The sequence below is a fragment of the Musa acuminata genome, chromosome BXJ2-10 (assembly GCF_036884655.1).
Source record: "Musa acuminata AAA Group cultivar baxijiao chromosome BXJ2-10, Cavendish_Baxijiao_AAA, whole genome shotgun sequence".
Lineage (NCBI taxonomy): Eukaryota > Viridiplantae > Streptophyta > Magnoliopsida > Zingiberales > Musaceae > Musa > Musa acuminata.
Genome location: NC_088347.1, coordinates 21,403,761 through 21,426,832, shown reverse-complemented (window position 1 = coordinate 21,426,832; position 23,072 = coordinate 21,403,761). Strand labels below are relative to the sequence as shown.

At 39.0% G+C, this 23,072-nt stretch overlaps 2 protein-coding genes and 1 pseudogene across 4 annotated transcripts; 2 read left to right on the top strand and 1 right to left on the bottom strand.

The window, feature by feature from the left end:
• Window positions 1–279: 279 nt before the first annotated feature.
• On the bottom strand, window positions 280–5,546 carry LOC135624460 (two-component response regulator ORR24-like). Of its 2 annotated transcripts, none has more exons than XM_065128085.1 (6): window positions 4,825–5,545; window positions 4,360–4,512; window positions 3,707–4,105; window positions 3,482–3,558; window positions 1,869–3,116; window positions 280–537 (listed from the first exon to the last, which is right to left on the bottom strand). In XM_065128085.1, exons 1-6 carry the CDS (start codon window positions 4,949–4,951, stop codon window positions 466–468), a joined length of 2,076 nt encoding a protein of 691 aa, XP_064984157.1. In that variant the 5' UTR covers window positions 4,952–5,545; the 3' UTR covers window positions 280–465. The 2 variants fall into 2 exon arrangements, with proteins under 2 accessions (XP_064984157.1, XP_064984158.1); XM_065128086.1 differs by lacking the exon at window positions 280–537 and adding an exon at window positions 554–1,384 and having other exon boundaries at window positions 4,825–5,546.
• Window positions 5,547–10,599: 5,053 nt separating this feature from the next.
• On the top strand, window positions 10,600–20,985 carry LOC135624458 (signal peptide peptidase-like 4; annotated as a pseudogene).
• LOC135624459 (aquaporin PIP1-2-like) lies at window positions 18,997–21,364 on the top strand. Of its 2 annotated transcripts, XM_065128084.1 has the most exons (5): window positions 19,221–19,960; window positions 20,038–20,080; window positions 20,369–20,657; window positions 20,859–20,999; window positions 21,100–21,364. In XM_065128084.1, the coding sequence occupies exons 1-5, from the start codon at window positions 19,630–19,632 to the stop codon at window positions 21,193–21,195; spliced, it is 900 nt and encodes a 299-aa protein (XP_064984156.1). In that variant the 5' UTR covers window positions 19,221–19,629; the 3' UTR covers window positions 21,196–21,364. The 2 variants fall into 2 exon arrangements, with proteins under 2 accessions (XP_064984155.1, XP_064984156.1); XM_065128083.1 differs by lacking the exons at window positions 20,859–20,999; window positions 21,100–21,364 and having other exon boundaries at window positions 18,997–19,960; window positions 20,038–20,284; window positions 20,362–20,651.
• The last annotated feature ends 1,708 nt before the right edge of the window (window positions 21,365–23,072 follow it).

Below are 23,072 nucleotides of genomic sequence, written 5' to 3'. Positions count from 1 at the left end.
TTGAATTTTTCTATTAAAAATTAGAATTTGAATCCGCGTTTACCAATTCAAGACAAAAGATATTCAACGCTACGATCAGCATTGGTCAAGCCAGATGATGAAAAACGCAAGTGATGAGAGTGAAGAGCACAATCCCAAACATGTTCATCTGCCATGAACGCATACCTGCAGCAGGGAGGGAGGTCTTCAGTACTCGGTGCCTGTACTTTGATTTCATGCCCATTGGATAGGCCACAATGGGGATCAATCAGCTCAAACAGATGAGACTTCAAAGCATCATGAAGCCAAAGCCAGAATAAAGCTTTGTATAGTGCAAAATTCTACATGATAAATCACCCATTCCACCATTCCTAGTCTAGTCTACACTCTTGTTCATCATTCTAGCAAAAACAAACAAGGTCGAGGGCGAAAAGCATTATAATGCTAATTTTGAGTCCGACCGATGAAGCCAGTTTGCCCAAATTTTCACATGCAAGTGCCTAAAGAGTAGGCATCACACCCCAAGTCCATGTCGGTGAAAGCAACCTCCTCATGCTCCTGACAGTCGACATAACAACGAAATTAGACAAGCGGGAGGATCTTAACACTGAAAATAACATGGATACAATGCGCTACACAATCCGTAGTTATCCATAAGTCAAACATAAAAAAGGTTTCAAAGGAAAAAAAATAACGATGAAATTGGTGTTGATGAACAACATGAAGAGCATAGTCATACCATGTCTATAGAGTCGCTCGTTTTCTTTTATCATAAAGTTTGATGCATAAGAAGAAAAACATGGATTAGCACCCAGTAGCAACAACTGTTCAATCAAGATACTTACAGCCGGAACAATGTTATTAAGAATCAAAATCGCAGAACATGACTAAGTTTCTATGTCAACAAAGCTTATATTTTAATCCCCCAATCGTGCGGTGCAGCAGGTACTGCAGTATGAGAAAGTGGTCAGGATGTATCTGCAGCTGTTTTTCTCAACAGATGAGAAGTGACCTTAATTTAGGAAGGTAGAGCAGCATTTGCCTCATTTGCAATGTTTAGTATTCTGGTAGATACAGAATAAGCAATTTGCCTCATTTGACATCAGAATTGACCCTAGTGATGCCGGTACCCTTTTTGATAAAGAACACAAATCCATCTGGAAATCGGCCTTCAATAATATTGACCTATCATTCCACACCATATTCCAATTTTGAATATCTAATTATTCAGATATCATAATGTTCAATGTAATAATTGCCTTTGTCTCAATGTCCTTGAAAGTAACCACACAGTGACCACATATTATTGCATATCTATCACGAGAATGGGTAGCGGAATGACAAAGCCGTGGAAGAGGTGTGCCAACATGGTCATTTAACCCAAAGAATAATGAGCAACATCCACCTTTTGGTCACAGATATCAATCGATCAGTATCACAAACAAAGCAAAGAATAAGGCAACTTTTATTGAAAGCTAGTTCTCTAGGTTTAAAAATATGAATACGAAAGGAATAAGATAGAAAACGGAGAGAAACATTGTGAACAGGCAATAGAGATAGCACAGGACTTCTCAATGTCATTACTGCCAAATTCCAATGAGCAAATTTTAAGATTAAGAATACTTTAGATATAGTTTACATCATAAGAGTAGGCATGCAAAACGACAGAACCCAAATTTCATAACCACAAGATTAGAAATTGTTATAAAGAGGGTGCTTCAGCATCAGTTTGCTATTCTTTTTTATAGAGTTGAGATATTCTAGGGCTTGACCTGACCATAAAGATCCTTTCACCTAATTAATCTAACTGTTGTAGTAGCAATATCAGAAAGATGAACAAAGAGTAACATAAAAGATTGACTGAAAGGAGAAAGGGGAAAGAGCCATACTGTCTTAATCATAGCATTCACAAGATCATCAAAACTGCAACCGTCAGAATTTAGACCACTCTGCAGACTCGTCGTCTCCAGTGCATATTCACTCCTAAAGTTCAGCTGACTATCACCAGTTGACTTATCAATGATGCAATTCTGTGTGACCAGTGGAGGACCAAAATGTACTTGGCCTATTGCATCAACATCCAACCTTTTGTTGGAAAAGACACTTCCTGGTGTCTGACACTGAGTAGCTGCATCAGTAATCCGAAGATTGGGCAACAAAGAATTTGATGAAGTACTTGAAATGACATTTGAATTAAAGGTATAATCCCATTTCTGTCCAGAGTTGCCTATTACATTGAAGTTTGAGAACTTGGGATCCTTGTTAACACCTGCAGGCATAGCTATTGTGTTCTCATTAAGTGGACGAACTCGGTTTTGTCCACCACTACCAGCTGCGACTCTTGGAGATTCATCAAGAGCTTTGGTGGCTGCATGTGAATTCATTGAAGAAAATTTTCCTCCAATATTACCAGGAGAAAAATCATTATGACTAAGAGAGATATGCAGTGTATTCGTAGAATACTCGGTTGATCCAACAGCACCCTGCCATGAGTCATTGCATCTATCAGTGATATTAGGAAACTGTGAAACATCTGGAAGATCAATCGTATAAAGCTCTGAGCTTGAGGAAGACATTCTAACTGATGAAGGTTTGCCTAATCCTCCAGGTTGATTGCGCTGCTTATTTTCTTGCAGTAACAGAGCGTTGTCAGGAACATTAGGAAAAGAACCACTGCAAGGACCAGATGCAAGCCCATTGCCATATAAGCTCGCAGGCAAATGGTCTTTTGATTCCTGCATTAACAAAGGTTGTTGAAATTGCTCTAACTCTGAATTCCTGGGCATCCCCTGATGCAAATTCACTTGATGATTTCCAGGTAAAGCGATCCTTTGGATCTTCCCTATATCATCACATGGATTGCTTGCATTTTTGTGCAAACCAACAAGCTGAACTGTCTGAGAAGGCAGCAGGCCATGCATTCCAAGTGTCGATGGACCATTTATTCTACCGAGCCCATTCAGTTGAAGAGATCCGAGGGTCGGCAGTTGTCTTGATCCACCCAGCGTAGAGTAATTTCTGAGACCACTTAAAGAAGACATATGAAGATAGGAAGGGTTTCTACATCCAACAGCTGCAACCAAGCTAGCTTGGTGGCCTGCCACTGCACTGAGCCTTTTCAGATAGAGTCTGTACTTCTGGAAGCATAAAAAATGGAAGAGTTAGCTGCCAGCTTTACCAAAGAAAAAGGAACAGCTTTGTGGAGGTGTGACTTTATTGATCAGTAGTCTGACCATGAGCTTGATTGCAGAGTAAAGTAAGTTAAAATTGTAATCCATGACTATTTAAGTCATTTAAGGCAAACTATCTAATAGATAATCGGACCAGGTTGTAAAAAACATTGGTACGGCCATCTCCTGTTCTCAGAGACCTTGGATCATAAAGAGTTCATGATGGACTAAATGAGGAGTAAAACTTAGTATAGGTGAACTTTTACTTGATCATGACTTCATAACACTTGTATCATAGTCTAATTTGTAAAGATTTAAAGCGAGAAACTTGCCTGTAGATGGCTTGCAACATTCTCCCTTGTCAGCTTTTCAACATTCATAAGATCAAGTATTTTCTTAGGCACAGCCTCTGGATCAGAAGGAACAAGCAGAAAATTTTTGTTTCAGTAATTATCAAGTCAAGAGAAAAATCAACAAAGCATTTTTGGAGACGAATGCTTTCCTTGTCTTCACCTCTACTGGGGAAAAGCAAACTCATGAACTACGATGATACTTACTGTCGATACCCAGTTGGTTGACAGCAGCAACAAATTTCCTGTGCAGCTCAACAGTCCAAACAACCCTAGGCTTCTTCTGGGTAGATGGGTCTTCGTTCTCTTGCATGTTGTCTTCACTATCATCTTCGTCGAATTCAATCTGATCCTTCCTCTTCTTGTTACTTTGTCCATTATGATCAGCGACCCCCTGACCATCTTCAGAACTTCCAATATGAGCCTTTTGACCATCTTCCCTACTGTCGGGATCGTTGTCGCATCTTCTTTCAAACTTCCTCCTCCTGATGACATGCTGCCATATGTTCCTCAGCTCCTCGATCCGCACAGGCTTCAGCAGGTAGTCACAAGCACCATGAGTGATTCCCTTCATCACAGTTTGGGTTTCACCATTTGCAGACAACACTGCATCATACGGTCGGTTCATTCACCAGCATATCATCAGTGACTCATCAATCATTATTCTAAATCTGATTCGACAGAAACAATTTTGTCCAATAACACATGTACAAGACACGCGAACCAAACAACTCGGATTCCCGTTGAAGAGAACTTTTTTGTTCTTTAATTTCGAAGCAACAAATCTAGTTATGAAAAGAAATTGCTTGACGATGAAAAATTGGTCGTGACAAATGAGTGAAGAGGTTTCGGAGACTTACTAATAACCGGCAGGTCCATCTCGAGGCCTATGAGCTCTAAGAGCTTGAAGCCATCCATATCCGGCATATGAACGTCGCTGATAACCAGATCAAATTTGTCTTTGTTCTCTCTTAACAGCTTCAGTGCCGTGATTGCTTTATCAGTGGTCGTAACTGAAGAACACAGACAAACCAACAACCACAGTTGCTAAGTTCAAGATCATGTTCTCAGAGGAAGATATGATGACTCAATTATTCTTCTAGGCAATGCAAATAATCAATTAAGGAGGGGGAAAAAAAGGCATCAAAAAGTAACATGATATGCCTTGCTCAAAGAAAAAGCAACTAAAATGCGGTTAAATGACAGAAATAAAAGAGCAAATCTCAAAAAAGACAACATATTTGCTTTTCCAGTTTCCAACTTGATTGAATGAAGGGGAAAAAAAACTGGAATCAAGGAGCAAAAATCCAAAATTTGGCACAGACCACTGTACTGGCAACGGACGAGCAGGGCCTCCAACAACTTGAGACAGATGGGATCATCATCCACCGCAAGAACACGCATGCCCACCGGGAACTGGTCTCTGCTCCCCTTCCTCTCCTCCACCGTCATGGTCTCGAAGCAAACCTCTACCACCCCGCAACAAGTCAAAGCATACCAAGACGACCAAAGCTTGTCGGAGAACTTGCGGGGGACGGCCAAAGAACCCGGAGAGGGTCGAAAAGCGAACACCACGGTGCAGGGAGAGGCCAAGATGTAAACTTTGGATGAAACAGATACAAAGATGAAAACTTTGGACGGAATAGCGACAGAGAGAGAGAGAGGCGGGGGGCGAGGATGAAGGCTGGAAGAAGAGAGAATATAAATGAGGAGCGGAGGTCAAATAGGGCAAGAAGCAATAACAGAGGCTGGGATTGGGGGTGGGAATTGGATGAAGGAGAAGGGTGTGAGCCGTGAGGCCTCAATTCATGCACCCCATCAAAATGGAAACTTTCCTCTCTTCCTCCTTTTCAGCCTCCTTTTTGCGTTATTTCCACTTTGCCATCAATGAGCACAGGCGATAGCCATCGGTAAAATCTCGGAAAGCTGGAATCCAGGGAGCTATTGCAGAAGGAGCAAAGGGAGGACCCGATCCATGGGGTTTAGGTTTAGGCCTTTGTCCTCACCATCAATCTTGCCCTCCGTTCATCATCAACCAATATTTAATGCAAGCTTTGTCTCGCAATCATCAGCAACTTTCTTACGGGCGACAAACTTTTCACTCGGTAAAACACAGCACGGCAAGCATCCATGCATGGCTTTGTCTTCTTCCCATCTGACGCCCACCGAGCTTTCTCGACTGGTGAAGCATCCCACCAGCCCTGCAGCGGGGACCCACCGACCACAGAGAAGCCATGCTCGGAGGGTCTCTCCCTGTTCGTGGCTCCCATGGCAGCAGTGGAAGCTCCGAGGTCTCAGCTGCTGCCTCATCTACTTGGGTAGGTTCATGTCATGTCTACCGCTTCGTAGTTATGTTATGTTGTCCACATCATCGCCACCAACTCCATGCTAAAAAACCTACGCATGTCTTCTTCTTGGGTTGGCCAATAGAGGGCACGACAAGGATGGCATCACGGTCGAGTGGGGATCCGATAAGATGTCGGATCGGAATATGCGTTGAGAATCCATACCCGACAAAGAATCCGAGACTGAGCTTGCGGGTTTTTGGACTGGCGCGGGGGGAGGGTGGGGGGCCGGAATCGTAATTATTGTGAGCTTGTGGTGGCATTTCTTGGCGAGCCAACGTGAGTCCGAAAGGCCGATGCGGGTTTTGTACGGGCGAGATGGCTCGGCGGGGAGATCCGACGGTCGAACGTCCCTTTCACGGGTACGCGAGTGACAGCCCAACGCCCTCTTCCCAAAACACAACCCCGTGACGACGCGTGACGCCCCGCCCCGTTGGTCTCAAGGGTGGGGGGAATCGGAGGTGGGTCCCGCGTGAGGTGGAAGTGACGTGGCGTCTTCGTCACTCCGGTCAGGGACGAGGGTTCGGCGACCGGGTCGCGCTGGGGCCCGCTCCGAGGTTGTGGCTAATGTGCCGTGGACGCTCGGGTAACCGAGTGGGTGGCGTCCGAACGAGTCCGCGTATTCCCAAAATTCCATTGGCAGGCTACCTGTTTTTTTTTTTTTTCTTTAAAATAATTTATGGATTTATTTAAAATTTCTTCCTGCTTTTTTGAGGATATATGGATAATATTAGCAATTTTTTTATTTTATGCAAGAATGATATTTTGAGGTACATATGTGGAGATATTCAGAATGATATAAATTAAAATATTTTCACTCATGAATAATTAAGCATGATTATTAGAATAATTTATCAAGAAAAGAATAATTACCCGAGCGTATATTTTAAATTTAAAAATCCTAAAATTTACCCTCTATTTTAATTATTTTTTATAAAAAAATTAAATTGATTCGGATTAATGAAATGGTTCACTAGAAACGTCAATTATGTGTCGCTTTCTCAGTGAAGAGAAAAGAGGTAATGATGAAGGAAAGACGAAAAGATAGATGAAAGTAAAAAAGGAACAAATCAAACCGATTAGATTTAACACTAAATCGTATAATAAATCGAAAAGATTAATGATATATTTATCCAATTATAAAAATAAAATTCTGAATAGATGAGCATAAAAATCGAGGGGTTTTTTTGGGTAAATAATCCTAATATTTTTGAGAAATTGTTTGTTAATTTAAGAATTTATTAAGGAATCTATGAGGATTGTTTTGCCTTTCAATCCATTTCAAGTATTTATTCCTCTCGCACACCTTTGCATGGTTGAGTTTGTTTGATAAGGTGATGATGGCATGATCATGATCTTGGCATTACCATAATGGTGGCTGCGTGCATCGAATCTCTCTCTCTCTCTCTCTCTCTCTCAATATAAAAAGCCTTGAAATCTTTGGAATGGGTGGGAGGAGGATCTTCTCCAGCCTTCTTTATTCCATGTGGCAAACTTAGCGTGAGGAGGCCAAGTCTATGCCTCTCCCTCTCGCTGAGACATACTAAGGGGGAGTGAGTGCTCGTGTGATATTTGCAGGTCTAAGAAGAAGAAGAAGAAGAAGAAGAAGTTTGGCCTCTCTGCAAATTAAGGTCTCACGGAGTATAATTCAGGTTGCGATACCTCAATGTTTGGGATGACTCGGCAATCACGTTATTCCTTCACAGCCATGCAAAGTTGCCTTGCATCAATCATCTGAGGTGTGGTGGAACAGCATCGATCCTTCTTCTTTCTCTGAGGAACATCGATGAGTTGTCTTGTGCTCAACCTCTGTCAAAGGCTTTCACAGTGCGTGATGTTGCCGGTCTCTTCTGCTCTCTTCATGTGCTTAGCTGTTCCATGGAAATGCGCATGTCTTTTGTGTGTTGTGCTTGTCAGAGTTGTCCTCCGACAACAGCTTAAAAGTACACACACATATATATATATATATATATATATATATATATATATATATATATATATATATATATATATATATATATATATATAGATTGAGATACAGATTATATATATATCCCTGCAAGTTTTTCTTTTCCTTACAGATCATCATTTATCTTTTTCATATGGGCCAATTATATATAAGAAATTATCTATTTTGAGATGAACATAGCAAAGTTTTTAGGGTGTCATCTTTTTTGATGTATTAAAAAAAAAATTCTCTAAGGATAGAGACGACTCTTGACTCAGGTATAATATTTGATCGATATGAGACTAAATATTAAGATAATTTAGATTTCATCATAGATATCATAAGATCAGTTGTCATTTGAATTCATGAGGAATTATCGATTTTAATCCCAAAAGATGTCTCGGAGGGAGGGATAAATCTTTGACGGTAAGATATTATTTACGACGCAAGAACATGAGACTAAACTTTAAATTTTCTTTGAATTATATACCTTCTTTAAACTTAATTTTCTCGATATTTGTTTTCTTGTGTTAATCGAGATAGACCAGAATTTATCCAAAAGAAAAGGAAAAAGAAAGTAGCCTATGGCTACCACTCTTTGAACAGAGTTGATGTTGTGTGTTCAACATGGCCATGCCTTGTCAACTTTCTACCTCAGCTGTTGAGATGGTGAAGAGAGTTAGCTGGCATTGGACCTGCACAGTTTGTTGGCATTGTTCTTTCATCCATGTCAGCTGATGGAAGACAGCAGCAAGTGGGCAGCAGGCATTGTTACAGGTTGATGGTCTTCTTGTCATCATCCACACCAGCTGATGGAGGACCTGTTGACTTCTCTAAACTTGATGTGCATGGGGAGCAAACTTTGGACACTGATATCCCAATATAAGATTCTCCCTAGCTAAGGTGGATTAATTTTATGTATGTCTTCTTCTCCACACAACAAAAGACACCTGTTTACACAGAAAGAGCTGTTACATATTGTACTAAAATCACTTGAAGTCAATAGATTTTTGGTTCATGAGGTGTTCTCAGTATGTATCTAGTTGTCAGTCACATGTACTAGAAATCATTCAATCAACATAAATCATCACATGATGTTTAGGTGATCTGAATAGTTTTTCTTATTCTAGTTTCCATTGCTGACTGTCAATGATTACTCTACATATATATATACATATACATATACATATATACATATACATATATATATATATATAGCTAATAACAAAAGCATTTGCACTAATCTAAATATGCATTCTGATTTGGTCATATAGTTCCAATCTGGTAAAAGTTTGGCTGAAGAGAAAAATTTTGGCTGAAGAGAAGTTGCCAATTTCTTGTATATTTTTTCCTCATAGAATCAATTCACTCTGCACAGTTTGGCCAAAGAATGTAGATATGATGTTCTTTTGGATTTGTTGAGACAGCATGCTGCAAATGAACAACTTATCAAAATGCATCCCATGAAGAACAGTGCTCACCAAAAAATCCACATCTCTGATATCAACATGCATGATTTATACTATGTTTTTAACTTGATATAGGAAATACCATGGCATTCTTATCTGGAATTTTTTTTAGATAAAGAAGAAATTTTTCTTTCTTTTTTCTTTTTGGTCTATTATGGTCCTATGTTTTTGGATTCGAAGCTAAAAAACAGATTGAAATATTAGGTATTCCAATTAAATTAACTGGATTATCTACATCAAAATTAACTCTTTGACCCCAAAGAAATTATCTAATTACACTAAAAATGTGTCCTTACAATGATAAGCTGAAAGCTCAATTTTCCTAGTCGGGATTACGAGTGGATATCTCATGTGAGTCGGATCTCTCATATGCATACTTAACAACATATAAGCAATAAATGCTGCCACGCTCAATTTAAAATATTCAAATGTATTTTTCGTAAGAAATGCACTCTTCTTCAAATATTTTATCATTGTATAATTTACAAAAAGATTATAAAATCTCGATTCCTTTAATCAGTCAACTTAAAGACTTAATATACTTATTAACCATAATATATATATATATATATATATAGCAGTGAGCAATTCGATCTACTCTTTCCTTGTCTGTAACTCCATTGAGACTATGAGAGCAGGCCATGCATGCAGACAGCAATAAATCTCCTACCATCTCATGCCTTTGTATCACAAGGAAGGAAATCTCCCTTCACAGAATAGGGAATAGGGAATAGGAGAGACGAGAAGCTGTGACTTTTACTATCTTCTTAATCCCTATTGGCCTCAAAAGATGAAAGAGTAGAATTCTTGGTGAACAAATAGTTATCGCTGAATGGTACCTTAATGTCGCTGCCAACTTGTTCATTTGGCACCACAGGGACAGGAACAGTTCTCTGCAAAGCTATAAGGAACCATCTCGATCAAGTGGTAAGAATAGTAAAGCAACATGATGAACTTTTCATTAGAAAGAATGGAGTAAGAATGTTTTTTTTAACAATATTAATATAAATATATAATTTTAAGTATAAAAAAATTAATATAATTTAAAAAAAAATATAAAAATCGAAATGTTATAGATAATTAATTATTGAGGTAAATGGGAGACGGCAAACTGTCAACGGAAACAGCAGAGCGAAACCCCGCAACGGTGTTCCGCCGTATCGGCCGCCACCGTCGGTTCCCCCGGCCCGAGGGGCGCACGCAACCGTCCTTCCATGTGCCGTCGCGCACGGTGCGGGGAAATCGTAAACCGTTGATCCTTGTCAAGATTCACTTGAGCACGAATCTCGAAGCATCTTCCTCTTGCCTCACCGCCAAACCGCGCGGACGGTGGACCAGCCGCACTGACCGCAACGAAGTGGACGAGACGACGCGCCTTTGGTGGGTAGTAGTACACAATAATACACGAAAGCAGCAGTGGCGATCTACCTCTTCCTTCTTCCTTCTTCTACTCCTCTCACCCGTTTTCCATGCTTCCCCCGATTACCGTCCATTGAAATCTCCTCCTTCCGCTTCTCTCGTTCTCGGTGAGCTAAGACTAGGGTGATGGATCGGAGCAGGGCTCTGAGGGCTTTGATGCTGCTGTGGCTCATCCCCGGACTGACGTACGCCGGCGACATCGTGCACGAGGACGACAAGGCCCCGAAGTTGCCGGGATGCTCCAATCACTTCATTTTGGTGAGGATTCCCTTCTGGTTCCTCCGTTCTTGATCTGAGGGACTCTTGGTTCTTACAATGCTGGTGGACAATGTGACGTTTTTTGTTACCTGAGGTCGATATTAGAGGCGGGGTGTTATAGGCCTTCTACTTTGTCCTTGATTTGTGTGTTAGAAAGATTGCAATGTGGTTCTGAGGCCCTCGCGGAACACAAAAGGGCATCAGTAAGTAGCCCATCTTCCCTTGAATTGGGGTTAGTTTCTTGCTTTGGTTGGCTAGTCTGAAAAGAAGTGAGACATATGGTTGAGAATGACGAGAATAGCAGCTTGGCATGTTTGACATGAAAAGAGACCGCTTGAAAATGGAAAAAGAAAAGGGAAGAAATAGGGAATCTTTCACGTATTGTTGGCATTATAATTGAAACAAAACAACATAGTTAATAATCTGCAACTGAAAGAGGTGGCTTTTCGTATTTACTAAATCATGAGCTCTAGGAGGCTCATATCTTAAGTTCTTTGCATTTATAACTAAATTCTAGATTTTTTTTTTGTCTCTTTCATTTATGATGTCGCGTTTTGCATCTCTAACTAATTTTTTGCCATGTTTTATCGGCTCGATGTATTATTTCAGTTTTAGTTCTTAGTCCCAAAATACAAAAAAATTCCTCTTATTAATGATCAGTGTGTACTTTATAAAATTTAGATTCTGTTTTTGTATTTTAATTTACCATTGGTTGTCGGCTTCTGATTAGGTAAAAGTGCAAACTTGGATTAACAATGAAGAAGATAGTGAGTTTGTTGGAGTTGGTGCTCGATTTGGCACAACTATACAGACTAAGGAGAAATGCGCAAGCCGGACTCCCCTCTCTCTTTCGGATCCGTCTGATTGCTGCACTGCACCTAAGGAAAAGGTTTGTTATTCAGTCATATTTGAAGTTGTTCATACAGTTAACAAGCTTCATCTCTATTGCAGCTATTATTTGTTTGTTTCTCATGTTAGATTGCTGGAGACATTCTTTTGGTGCATCGTGGAAGGTGCAAATTTACAACAAAGGCAAAGGTTGCTGAAGCTGCTGGTGCTTCTGCTTTGTTGATCATAAATAACCGTAAGTAAAGGTCACCTTTCCTATTCTCTACATTGCTGTTTTTGCCATTAATTTTGAGTGGTCTAATAAATAAGATGTGAAGAGACAAGTCAGGGGACTCTGTTATCTTTTAGCAATCTGTTCTATTTCAGTTACATAGTCATTCCATCTCCTGTGTGAAACTTTATGCTCATCAACTCCTTATGGTATTCTTCTTCTAGTCTTTCACCTTCATTTTGGTTCATAGTTCCTCTTTATGAATATCTCCATTTATTTTCCTCATCATGTTTAAAGTAAGACCCAAATAGATGCCTTCCATAAGCCACCATCTTGTAGTTGTTTAAGTGAATCCCTTCTATCTATACTCGTGAGACAAGCTGGAGAAGATGATTTCAACTTCCAAATATTGATAGAACATTACATACTGATCATTGTTTACCAGTTCGACCAAGCACCGATGATGGACCATACCACTCAGTGTCACTTGGCATACCACTCTTTTTCCTTCTCTTAACCTTCTTAAATGTCAGGTAGTACTGGTCAGTTACTGGTGTCTCGGTCGCTAACCAAACCAATAGGGTGTCCAAACTAGTATTATTTAAAGGCTAAAACCTTGACTGGGGATTCCTAAACTTGGCCTTCATAGGGAGATGCAATCCCAGTCATGCACATTATAGAACATAGATTCACCTACTTGGAGGTTACATGTTAATCAACAACTTTCATTTTGTCAATGCTACATGGGCCTTGTTTTCTGAGTCATTAGCAAAGCTAAAAGAAACAAGTTCTTAGCTTTTGTGATATATAGAAATAGATTGATAAGTTTGAATTTGAACTGTGGCTAGAACTGCCAAAACAGAGGAAGTCTGCACTTGGTATTGCTTACATCCATGAGCGATCCATTTTGCCAACGTTCCTTTTGTTCTAATGATTATACCAACTTGGTAATAAGAACTTTCAAATTATTCTTTACAGTACAAAGATATACTTGATTCATCAATCTTTTTGCTTTCTTTATCTGACTCTTATATTCTTTGTCATGGCATCGTAAGGATAGATCCATATGCATGCTAGATAAGGCTCATTACATCTTTATGGAATATCACCTTTTAAGTTTTTTTGTAAATCTTTCTGTTTTTTATGTGTCTCTTTCTGTGCAGAACCATACAAGATGGTTTGTGAACGAAATGAGACGGATTTAGATATAAATATACCTGCAGTTATGCTACCACATGACGCAGGTGTAAGTCTGGAGAGGTCTTAAGAGTGGCGCTTCACGTAAGTTTTTCTGATAACATGAGATACAAAATCCCAGTATTTTTTTAAGCTCTTCTCATGATTGTTTACTCCAATGAATGTACATGTCTGCTCAGAGTGTAATGCATGTGCCTCGCCTTTCTGTCCCCTTCAGCTACTCTTACAAGGCACAGATGAACATGTTTGTTTGTTTCTACTCCTTTTTGGTCACCTGTGCAAGGCCGTGACATATAGAGATAATGTTTTTTGTAAAATTATTTTTACCATCTCTTTGTTCCATCTGGAGACATTGTAATATACAAAATCTCATTTTCTGACATTTGATTTGGCAGTAGCTGTTTTGGATTTTTTTTTTTTAATTTCAAGGAGTCCTAATTGTTCACATCTTCTTCAGTTTCTGTGCAGTTGTACTCCCCAGATCGTCCTCTTGTAGACACAGCAGAGGTTTTTCTGTGGCTTATGGCAGTTGGAACCATCTTATGTGCTTCATATTGGTCAGCATGGAGTGCTAGAGAAGCATCTATTGAGCAAGAAAAGTTGTTAAAAGTCTGCATCTTTTCTTGATGTTCTTGATTATTTGGTGTTTTATCATCTTGTAGATTTGGAACTTCTCAAATATTTTATATTTAACTGATAAAAAGAATACTTAATTACTCGTAGGATGCACCAGATGAGTTTCTCAAGATGGAAACCACTGGTTCTGGCAGTGTGGTGGACATCAACACAACATCAGCAATTTTGTTCGTTGTGATTGCTTCTTGTTTCTTGATCTTACTATACAAACTCATGTCATTCTGGTTTGTGGAGCTTTTGGTGGTTCTATTTGCCATTGGTGGAGTGGAGGTGCAAACCATTACCTTATGTCTTGGCTCCTTATTTCTTTTATAGTTGTTTCTTCTAATGCAAGACTTCTAAAAGCAACAGTATCCAACTACTTGTACCATAAATGTGTTTGTGGATAAAAGTTTGGCCTACCTGAAATTTAGGAAGACTTATTTATGACTGATACACCTGACCTGGCTTGTGCCATTTAACTAATAGTTGGACCTTTATACAAGTGAAAAAATAATAATGTCTGATCCCTGTGGTTGAACCCACTCTAAAAGCAGCACAAATCTCAACGCTGTTTTTTGCTTTCTCCTGTTTGCATAATGTTTTTGTATTCTAGTCACTCTGGAAGATGTTTACTTTATTATTTAATCTTTAGTTACATAAAGTTGTTGGATTTTGCTGTAACACAATATGCACTGTCTTTCACATGCATTGGCGGTGTTATCTTAGTCCAGTGGCTTCTTCTATTCATGTCTTTACGATATTGGTTACTGTTTAAGAAAAATTATGTAGAAGCTGTAGACATTTGGTAACAGAAGTATACCATATATCAACTTTGTCCTTAAAATGTTCAGCAGATGTTTTAGGCTACTTACATGGTTTCTTGTTTTCTATTTAATTTAATTGTGTTCCTTTTATTTCTTCAGGGCCTACAAACTTGCTTGGTGGCTATGTTATCACGGTACCACAAGATTTTCATGCCCACTTTTCTGCAGTTACTGTTGTGGTTCTTAATTAGTTATAAAGCTAAAGAGTGTTTGAAATCTTTAACTCTCAACAGTGAATATTTGAGTCATGGTTCTTATTATAAAGCTCTACTAACTATCATATGATTGGCCTAGTTGGTTCAAACATGCTGGAGAAACTTTCATCAAAGTGCCCTTCTTTGGAGCTGTCTCGTATCTTACACTGGCCGTCTCTCCATTTTGTGTTGCTTTTGCCGTCCTTTGGGCTGTGTACCGACGCGTATCCTTTGCCTGGATTGGCCAAGATGTCCTGGTACGAACCTACTGTTGTTGATTATATGGCACAAGATCGTTGTTCTAATGTAGCTTGTTGAAATATCTTATCAGCCGTGATAAGATATTTATTATCGTGTTCATGTAATAACGTTTATTATCGTGACCATTTGATTTTCTAGCTTGTTGAAATATCTTATCAGCCGTGAATCAATTGGTCGTGGTTAGTTCTATCTTCAAAGTTTAGCAGATAGTAAATTTACTAATTTCAGCTTAATCATGGTGTTGATGTACAATTTTTAATTAAGTCAAACAATATATTAATTGAGATCACTCTTCTTCTTCACTCACATGCAACTTGCAACTGTCTGGATACTTGTTTCATATTTAGCTTTATTTAGTTTAACATCTAGTACTTTTAACAAAATCAAAGGCAGGCATCATATTGTTGCATGCTTACGATGTTAAGTTAACAAAAAGAACAGACCAAGTCATATTAAATTTGAATATGCTGGCACCATGATTCATTAGAAGTTTGAGACCTTCACCTTATAAAGTTCAGAAGACCAAAGTTCTTGGAAATACACTAAATGGAAACAACACGAACATCACAATTTCATATGAAGGCAGAAAAGAGACATGTAACCAGCAAACCTTACAGTGAAAAGAAAAGGAAATGGAGTTGATGCCCAATATTAACTCTTCTTTTTTTTCTTTGCAAAGGGTAAGTGGCAAGGGCGGAATTCGAGCCACGACCGTGTGATAAGCTGTCAAACTTTTAACCAGCTAGGCTAGATGATACCTTCAAATATTGAGACAACTGTTTTGAACATTATTTATCAAACAGCTTAGGTGTTTAAGCTGCTGGTACCTGTTGAAGCTGAAACTTCACTAATACATTTGACATTCTCTACCTAAATATTCTTCTAAATCTGGTGCCTTGTCCTACCAAAAAAAGGAGGGAGAAAGGCACACACACATACAAAAGTGAAGGCATTATCACATCACTTGCCTCTTCTTTGTCCTTGAAATTGTAAGTTGTAGTGCAAAGTTGAATTCCTATTGGGATCCAATGCTTGAAACTTCACAAGGATCCTTTGATGTTGAATAGAGGACAGTGCAAATAAGATCCTATTCGGGTTCTGTTCATATCTTTGATTCTGGTTACTTCTTGTTTTTGTACTAGCATTTGTCAATATTACAATCTTTCTTCAGTTACGCTGAACAAGACTGAACTCATTCAGTGCAAGTCATACTGAATAAATGATGTTGAGCCAATTAATTACCATATTCAGAAGGCAATAACTTATATACTTGTTTTTTTTAACATTGTCAGTTCCTGCTTTCACGTTGGTGCCTGCAAATAACAGGTTTATGATGTACATCTTAGTTAGAATTTGAATTAATGTGCATTAACGTTTTCGTTTTCTTTCTTAGGGCATTGCGTTGATTATTACAGTTCTCCAAATTGTCCGAGTACCCAATCTTAAGGTAAGACTTCACATTTGAGTGCACTGGGTTTCCAGGCTATGACTGGATTTTTTGTCCAACAATTGACATATTGAGCGAGGCACATTTTTACAAGCCATTTCTAAATGTCTGTGATATCATCAAAAACACTTTATATCACTTCATTTTGCTGGAAGACTTATACCAAGGTCATAATCAATAGTCTAGAAATTGATTTAACTTGTGTCGTTTTATTGTAACTTTTTTTTGTCTATGATCATGCGATCTCTGTATAACTGACTAGAAATTTTGGATATAAGCTTCTTGCTTTATACAAAGGATACATTTAAAACATAGGTCCACCTTTTGTCAAGGTGCACCTGCCACTGTTGGAACCAGCTCTCAAATTTTATTGTAATTATTCTTTTCTGCAGCCACATCAAAATGAAACCAAGTTAATGAAACTAAACTTTCCTGTTTGTACAAGTAAAATTGGCGGTTGATACCTTATGGTTGATCAGATTCAAGGCTCTTGGATTCTGCCGGTGGCCATCTGTGCCTGATATGGTGAATAAAAGTTGTATATGCCACGATTGTGTTAGACAGATCTGTTCTGCCACCAAAGCCATCAATGAAAAGGTGAGATGGAAAAAATGGTAATACGACAAAAAAGTATGTGCCTAAGTAGCTGCAGTAGTTTAGAGTTGATGAGATGAGTTGAATAATGCTTATACTAGAAATGCGGTTTGAAAGGTGACTTTGATGGACTTGGCTGCAAGACAGTATTTGAAGCATCAACTAATAAGTAAAAGTTCAGTGTTTAAATGTTTGTCTGGAGCAATCTGAACTTAAAGGATATTGATGTTTGTATAAATCACTAGACAGTGCAAGATTTATCAAGAACTTACTACCTTGTTGGTGTGCATTGTGGAAGAAGATATGTTGTTTAAATATTTCGTCAATTGTAATGAAGATAATATTCTTTCAGAAGTTACTTAGTGGGTAATAACTAGTGCTCATGCTCTCTGGTTTTTAGGTGGCAGAACAGCTATTGGATTTAAAATGATCTGTTAGGTTGTTGTGGCGTTGTTAGGTCTGAAAGTGGTATAGCATGATAACTATTCAGCTTAAACCTAAGTTTGGACTTTTTGACAGCGTTGGCACTGTTGCACTTGCTACGGTGATGATCTTGTCCTGTATAATTTTATGTCAGAGTGCAGTAATCTCTTGTTCTCTCATAATATGTACTGGGTTATATCACATATCTTTTCATGCTACATCATGGGGTTGCATCTTTAGAGGCTAATATGATGCAGTTACAGAACAATTACTAAATACAAAATTTTGCCATATCCATGTTAATGTTTGGCTTTTTCTGGTGCTAAACAGGTCTAAGAAATGTTTTATATCTAACCTGTGCAGAATTAGCCTCGTATTTGAAGGTCTATGGATGTGTTGTCTGTGGATCCAAAAAAAGACATTGCTCTTTTTTTTTTCTTTGAAATTTGACAGTCAAGAGAAAACGTCAGCTTCTCTCAGTAAAGCAGCTTTTTTATTTATGCACGAGTAAGAAGTCAGTGGTCATTAGTGGCTCAGAAGCAGAGCATATAATTGATTCTTTAGTCTGCCAAGAAATCATTTCTTACCATTTCTCTCCATGAAGGGTCATGCTTTTCATAAACTGCCATTTATCATCCATTTTGTGTCAATTCAATATCTATGTTGCACTTCTACAACTGACTGACCTTTCTTTGTGGTGCTCTCGTACATCACGTTAAACAATCATTCCATGCTTCAGAGTCGGTGCTACCTTTTACTGTGAACAATGTAAAAGATGGGCATAATTTCATCAAATTATTTCATTTGGCATAATTGTGAACATTTGTTGAAATTTACTTATGATACTCTACCTTATTGTCAATGCAATAGAAATCTGTTTACAAATTGTATTATATTGTACTTGCATTATCTTTTCCATAGATATTTCGTTTGTAAATTTATGTTGTCTCAATTCCACATATATCATCTAATTTCGTTGGTTATCTACTTGCATAAGCCACAAAATTTTCATTTTAAACTTCTGATGTTAATTAGGTGGGCATGGTTCTCCTTAGTTACGCCGCCTTCCTGTACGATATCTTTTGGGTTTTTGTATCAAAAAGGTGGTTTCATGAAAGCGTAATGATTGTGGTATGTATTACATAATTATCACTTTGTTGGATTTAGTCTGAAATACAAAGGACTAATTTTCTCATGTTTTCTTCGTAGTCGTTCGAGGGGATAGGACCGCAGAGGATGGTGTTCCTATGCTTCTTAAGATCCCACGCATGTTTGATCCCTGGGGTGGATACAACATTATAGGTTTTGGTGATATCCTTCTTCCTGGGCTGTTAATTGCCTTTTCATTAAGGTCGGTCGTTACATCCTCTTTACGAAATCCATGTTTTTACTCTTGATAAATCGATAATTTATCTTTTCCTGAAAATGTTATCAGGTACGATTGGGCTGCAAGGAAGAACCTTCAAGCCGGTTACTTTCTCTAGTCAATGGTGACTTATGGTTCAGCTTGCGAGTACGCGAATGATTCGCCAAGGTTGTTTGCAGTTTATATCATGCATATATTAATGTGTCACACAGCAGTCACACATGGCATCGGCAATCGTTTAGGCTATGCGTCTCATATATTAATTATTTTTTATGAAACTAAGAGTTGATTTTCTAAATTAAATAAAAAAAACCTTGGTGTAATTTTAATAATAGTGGAGATATAGTTATATAATCATAATAATTATAGGTGCATTAATTGCTCTAATTATCTAATGTGACTTTAGTTCTCTTAGGAATTTTATATTAGTGAAAGGTTAGAAATGGTTACAGAACGAATCAAAGAAAGAGACGACGACACCTATCCATAACTCTTGACATTTCCAGAACCATCTGTATCAGTGCATAATTGTATGTGCCATGATATGGTATGGCATTTGAATCATCATAGACCCAAAACACCTTTATCTTCTATCTCTATCTATAAAAATGCAACCTTTCCCTGCTTCCTCAAGGCACGAACACTGACTGGGTTGAGATCTTTGGAGATCAGTGTGCCTGTGAGAGGGGAGAGAGAGAGTGAGAGAGATGGAGGGGAAAGAGGAGGATGTGAGGCTTGGAGCAAACAAGTTCACGGAGCGGCAGCCGATAGGGACAGCCGCGCAGAGCCAGGACAAGGACTACAAGGAGCCACCACCGGCTCCACTGTTTGAGCCAGGCGAGCTCAGCTCCTGGTCCTTCTACAGGGCTGGGATAGCGGAGTTCATGGCCACCTTCCTCTTCCTCTACATCACCATCCTCACCGTCATGGGGGTGGTCAAGTCCAGCACCAAGTGCTCGACCGTGGGTATCCAGGGTATCGCCTGGGCCTTTGGCGGCATGATCTTTGCCCTGGTCTACTGCACCGCTGGGATCTCAGGTGAACCACCCGATCCCTGTGTCAAGAGCTTGGCTTCGGTTCGCAGCGGTAACCGAGTTTTGTGTGACCCGTGTCAGGTGGTCATATCAACCCGGCGGTGACCTTCGGGTTGTTCCTGGCGAGGAAGCTCTCCCTCACCAGGGCTCTGTTCTACATGGTGATGCAGTGCCTGGGTGCCATCTGCGGGGCTGGTGTGGTCAAGGGGTTCCAAAAGGGGCTCTATGAGAACAACGCCCTGGTGCTCGACCGTGGGCATTCAGGGTATCGCCTGGGCCTTTGGCGGCATGATCTTTGCCCTGGTCTACTGCACCGCTGGGATCTCAGGTAAACCACCCGATCCCTGTGTCAAGAGCTTGGCTTCGGTTCGCAGCGGTAACCGAGTTTTGTGTGACCCGTGTCAGGTGGTCATATCAACCCGGCGGTGACCTTCGGGTTGTTCCTGGCGAGGAAGCTTTCCCTCACCAGGGCTCTGTTCTACATGGTGATGCAGTGCCTGGGTGCCATCTGCGGGGCTGGTGTGGTCAAGGGGTTCCAAAAGGGGCTCTATGAGAACAACGGTGGTGGGGCAAACGTGGTGGCTCCTGGCTACACCAAGGGTGATGGCTTGGGTGCTGAGATCGTGGTCACCTTCATCCTCGTCTACACTGTCTTCTCTGCCACTGATGCCAAGAGGAGTGCTCGGGACTCTCATGTGCCTGTAAGCTGTTCTTGTTTATGACTATATCACCTGTCAAACAATAATCTCTCTCTCTCTCTCCTGTGCTAAATTTGTATGTTCGAGCTTGATGTTGTGCTTAATGTGTTGATCAACTTCCACAATTCCTCCACGGCTGCCATTTTCCTGTCTGTAAGAGAGTTCTTGAGGTTTTGCGCTAAAGACTCCTGTGAATCCGTGCAGATCCTTGCTCCGCTGCCTATTGGCTTTGCAGTGTTCCTGGTTCACCTGGCTACCATCCCCATCACTGGCACAGGTATCAATCCTGCCAGGAGTCTTGGAGCTGCAATCATCTACAACAAGGGCCATGCTTGGGATGACCATGTAAGTCTAAGGAGGAAGTGATCAAGTGCTCTCATCTCCCTTCACATTATCTTCTTTAATCTTTCACTTATTTGACTAAATTATGATTCCTTATCCTCAGTGGATATTCTGGGTTGGGCCATTCATTGGAGCTGCTCTTGCTGCCTTGTACCACCAGGTAGTCATCAGGGCAATCCCATTCAAGAGCAGGTCATGAGCTTCCTGAAAAGATGCTGTGGTTTCTGTCATGTCTCTCTGTCTCTGTCAATGTGTTGCAGCACTGTGGTTGTCTTAAATGTGTGAACTGGACATTGCTTTATTGTTGTTGCTGTACTCAGTGTATTTCTGGCAGATTCCTACTTCTGAAGCATATTCTTCTCTTAGAATATTCATCCTTCATCACTTGAAATGTTGTTATATATATATATATATATATATATATCTCCAGGTTCTTCAGCATTATCATGGGGAAGTTTTGGTAAAGAAAGAAATAAATCCAAAACAATTGTGGCAGTTGATGGTGGAGTGGAAGAACAATGAGAACTTTTTATGATTCTTTTGCAGCCTGGCATTGCACTTCTCTGCAAACTTTGTAAGCTGTCATCCTCACCCCATCTACTCGAAAGAAGGTTGATGAGCACACTTTTATTATATCTCTTGGAGTCATTCAATAGTCGTTTTTGTTTGTCTCTCTTGAGAGTGGAAGTGATATAGTGACATCCACTGGGTGGGTCATGATAAAATAATTCAGAGTTGAAAATATACATGCCATTTTTTTTCTTGTATGCTAAGGCTAATTAATAATATGCTATTTCATGCACTGCAAGTCAATAATAGTGTAACATTATGATAAGCCAATTGATCCATGGAAACCTAATCCAGAGAAGGTGGGGTGAAGTAATAACATCTAACAATGTGTGGGAGAAGATGATTCATATGGCAAGATGGTGAGAGTTCATTGATCCATCTTGTTGGGTTATCTCTTTTCTGAGGAGCTGATTGGTTAGTTAGTCTAAATATGATTTGGTTCTACCCAGAGATTAATTTGGCTACAATAATGTAGTTTGATCTCACCTATTATCTAGAAAGTAGATACAGTGAAACCCTCCTGTTGCTTGTGAAGAAGAATAGAACACTATTGAGATAGATGAATTGATAAAGAGAGAGAGAGAGAGAGAGAGAGAGAGAGAGAGAGAGAGACCCTATTGATATAGCATAGCACATCTAATGTTATTTCTTTTGATACAGATGTAAGTATAAGGCTAGCAAATCCAAATCTCAAATTTTGCTTTCATAAAGGAGCTCATAAGAAAGATTAGAAATGTTAAGGTAGACTTTTGAACTCAAATGTGAGTTTTCATGAAGCATTTGTAACAAAAACTATGTGCATAGTATGTTATTAAGAATAAGGTTCAGATCATTAAGCGTTAAAAGATTCATATAATTGATCTCAAATAATTGGAACATAATATCTGGAACATAATATCTTATTGTTGTTATTGTGTGCTATTATAATGGTAAAAGATTTATATAGTTGATTCAGGATGATCGAGGCATTATAATTTGTTATTATCATTATTATATGCTATTAAGAATATAATTTCATGTTTTAGAGAACCATTAGAGACCGTATTGCTTTGGTTAAGTCTTTTATATTTATAGCAATAAGGTAACAACCACAAAGATACTAAAAAAAAATAAAATACTCGGACTCTCGAACCTCCATTGATTCGTAGACTTTGGAATCATATCATAGACAAAAGATATGTGATCTTAGACATCTTCCACATGATATACATAATATGTATAGTAAACAAACTTAACAAATTATAATCTTTTGAGATTGGGGAAAAGTAATAAGAAAGAAAATACAATCATATTAAGATAATCAAATATATTATTATTTTTCCTATGGAGAAGAGAATTTTCCAAATTAGTCTTGTCAAATACTCTTATTTTTTTTCACTTGATAATTTTCTTTTCTTGTAACTAAATGGTTCATTCCATCTTTTATTTATTTATTTATTTATTTTCTTTTTCATTCTCATAATCAATATAAAAAATAAATTTAAAAATGTTCTAAAATTATCATGT

What these genes read in the sequence shown, in the direction of transcription:
- LOC135624460 (XM_065128085.1), bottom strand. Translation starts at nt 4,951, where the DNA reads ATGACGGTGGAGGAGAGGAAGGGGAGCAGAGACCAGTTCCCGGTGGGC. An exon ending in CAACCAACTGGGTATCGACA is followed by an intron (nt 3,559 to 3,706) that starts GTAAGTATCATC and finishes CTTCTGATCCAG; the next exon opens with AGGCTGTGCCTAAGAAAATA. An exon ending in TGAATGCTATGATTAAGACA is followed by an intron (nt 538 to 1,868) that starts GTATGGCTCTTT and finishes GTCGACTGTCAG; the next exon opens with GAGCATGAGGAGGTTGCTTT.
- LOC135624459 (XM_065128084.1), top strand. Translation starts at nt 19,630, where the DNA reads ATGGAGGGGAAAGAGGAGGATGTGAGGCTTGGAGCAAACAAGTTCACG. An exon ending in CTGCACCGCTGGGATCTCAG is followed by an intron (nt 19,961 to 20,037) that starts GTGAACCACCCG and finishes GACCCGTGTCAG; the next exon opens with GTGGTCATATCAACCCGGCG. An exon ending in ACCTTCGGGTTGTTCCTGGC is followed by an intron (nt 20,081 to 20,368) that starts GAGGAAGCTCTC and finishes GTCAGGTGGTCA; the next exon opens with TATCAACCCGGCGGTGACCT.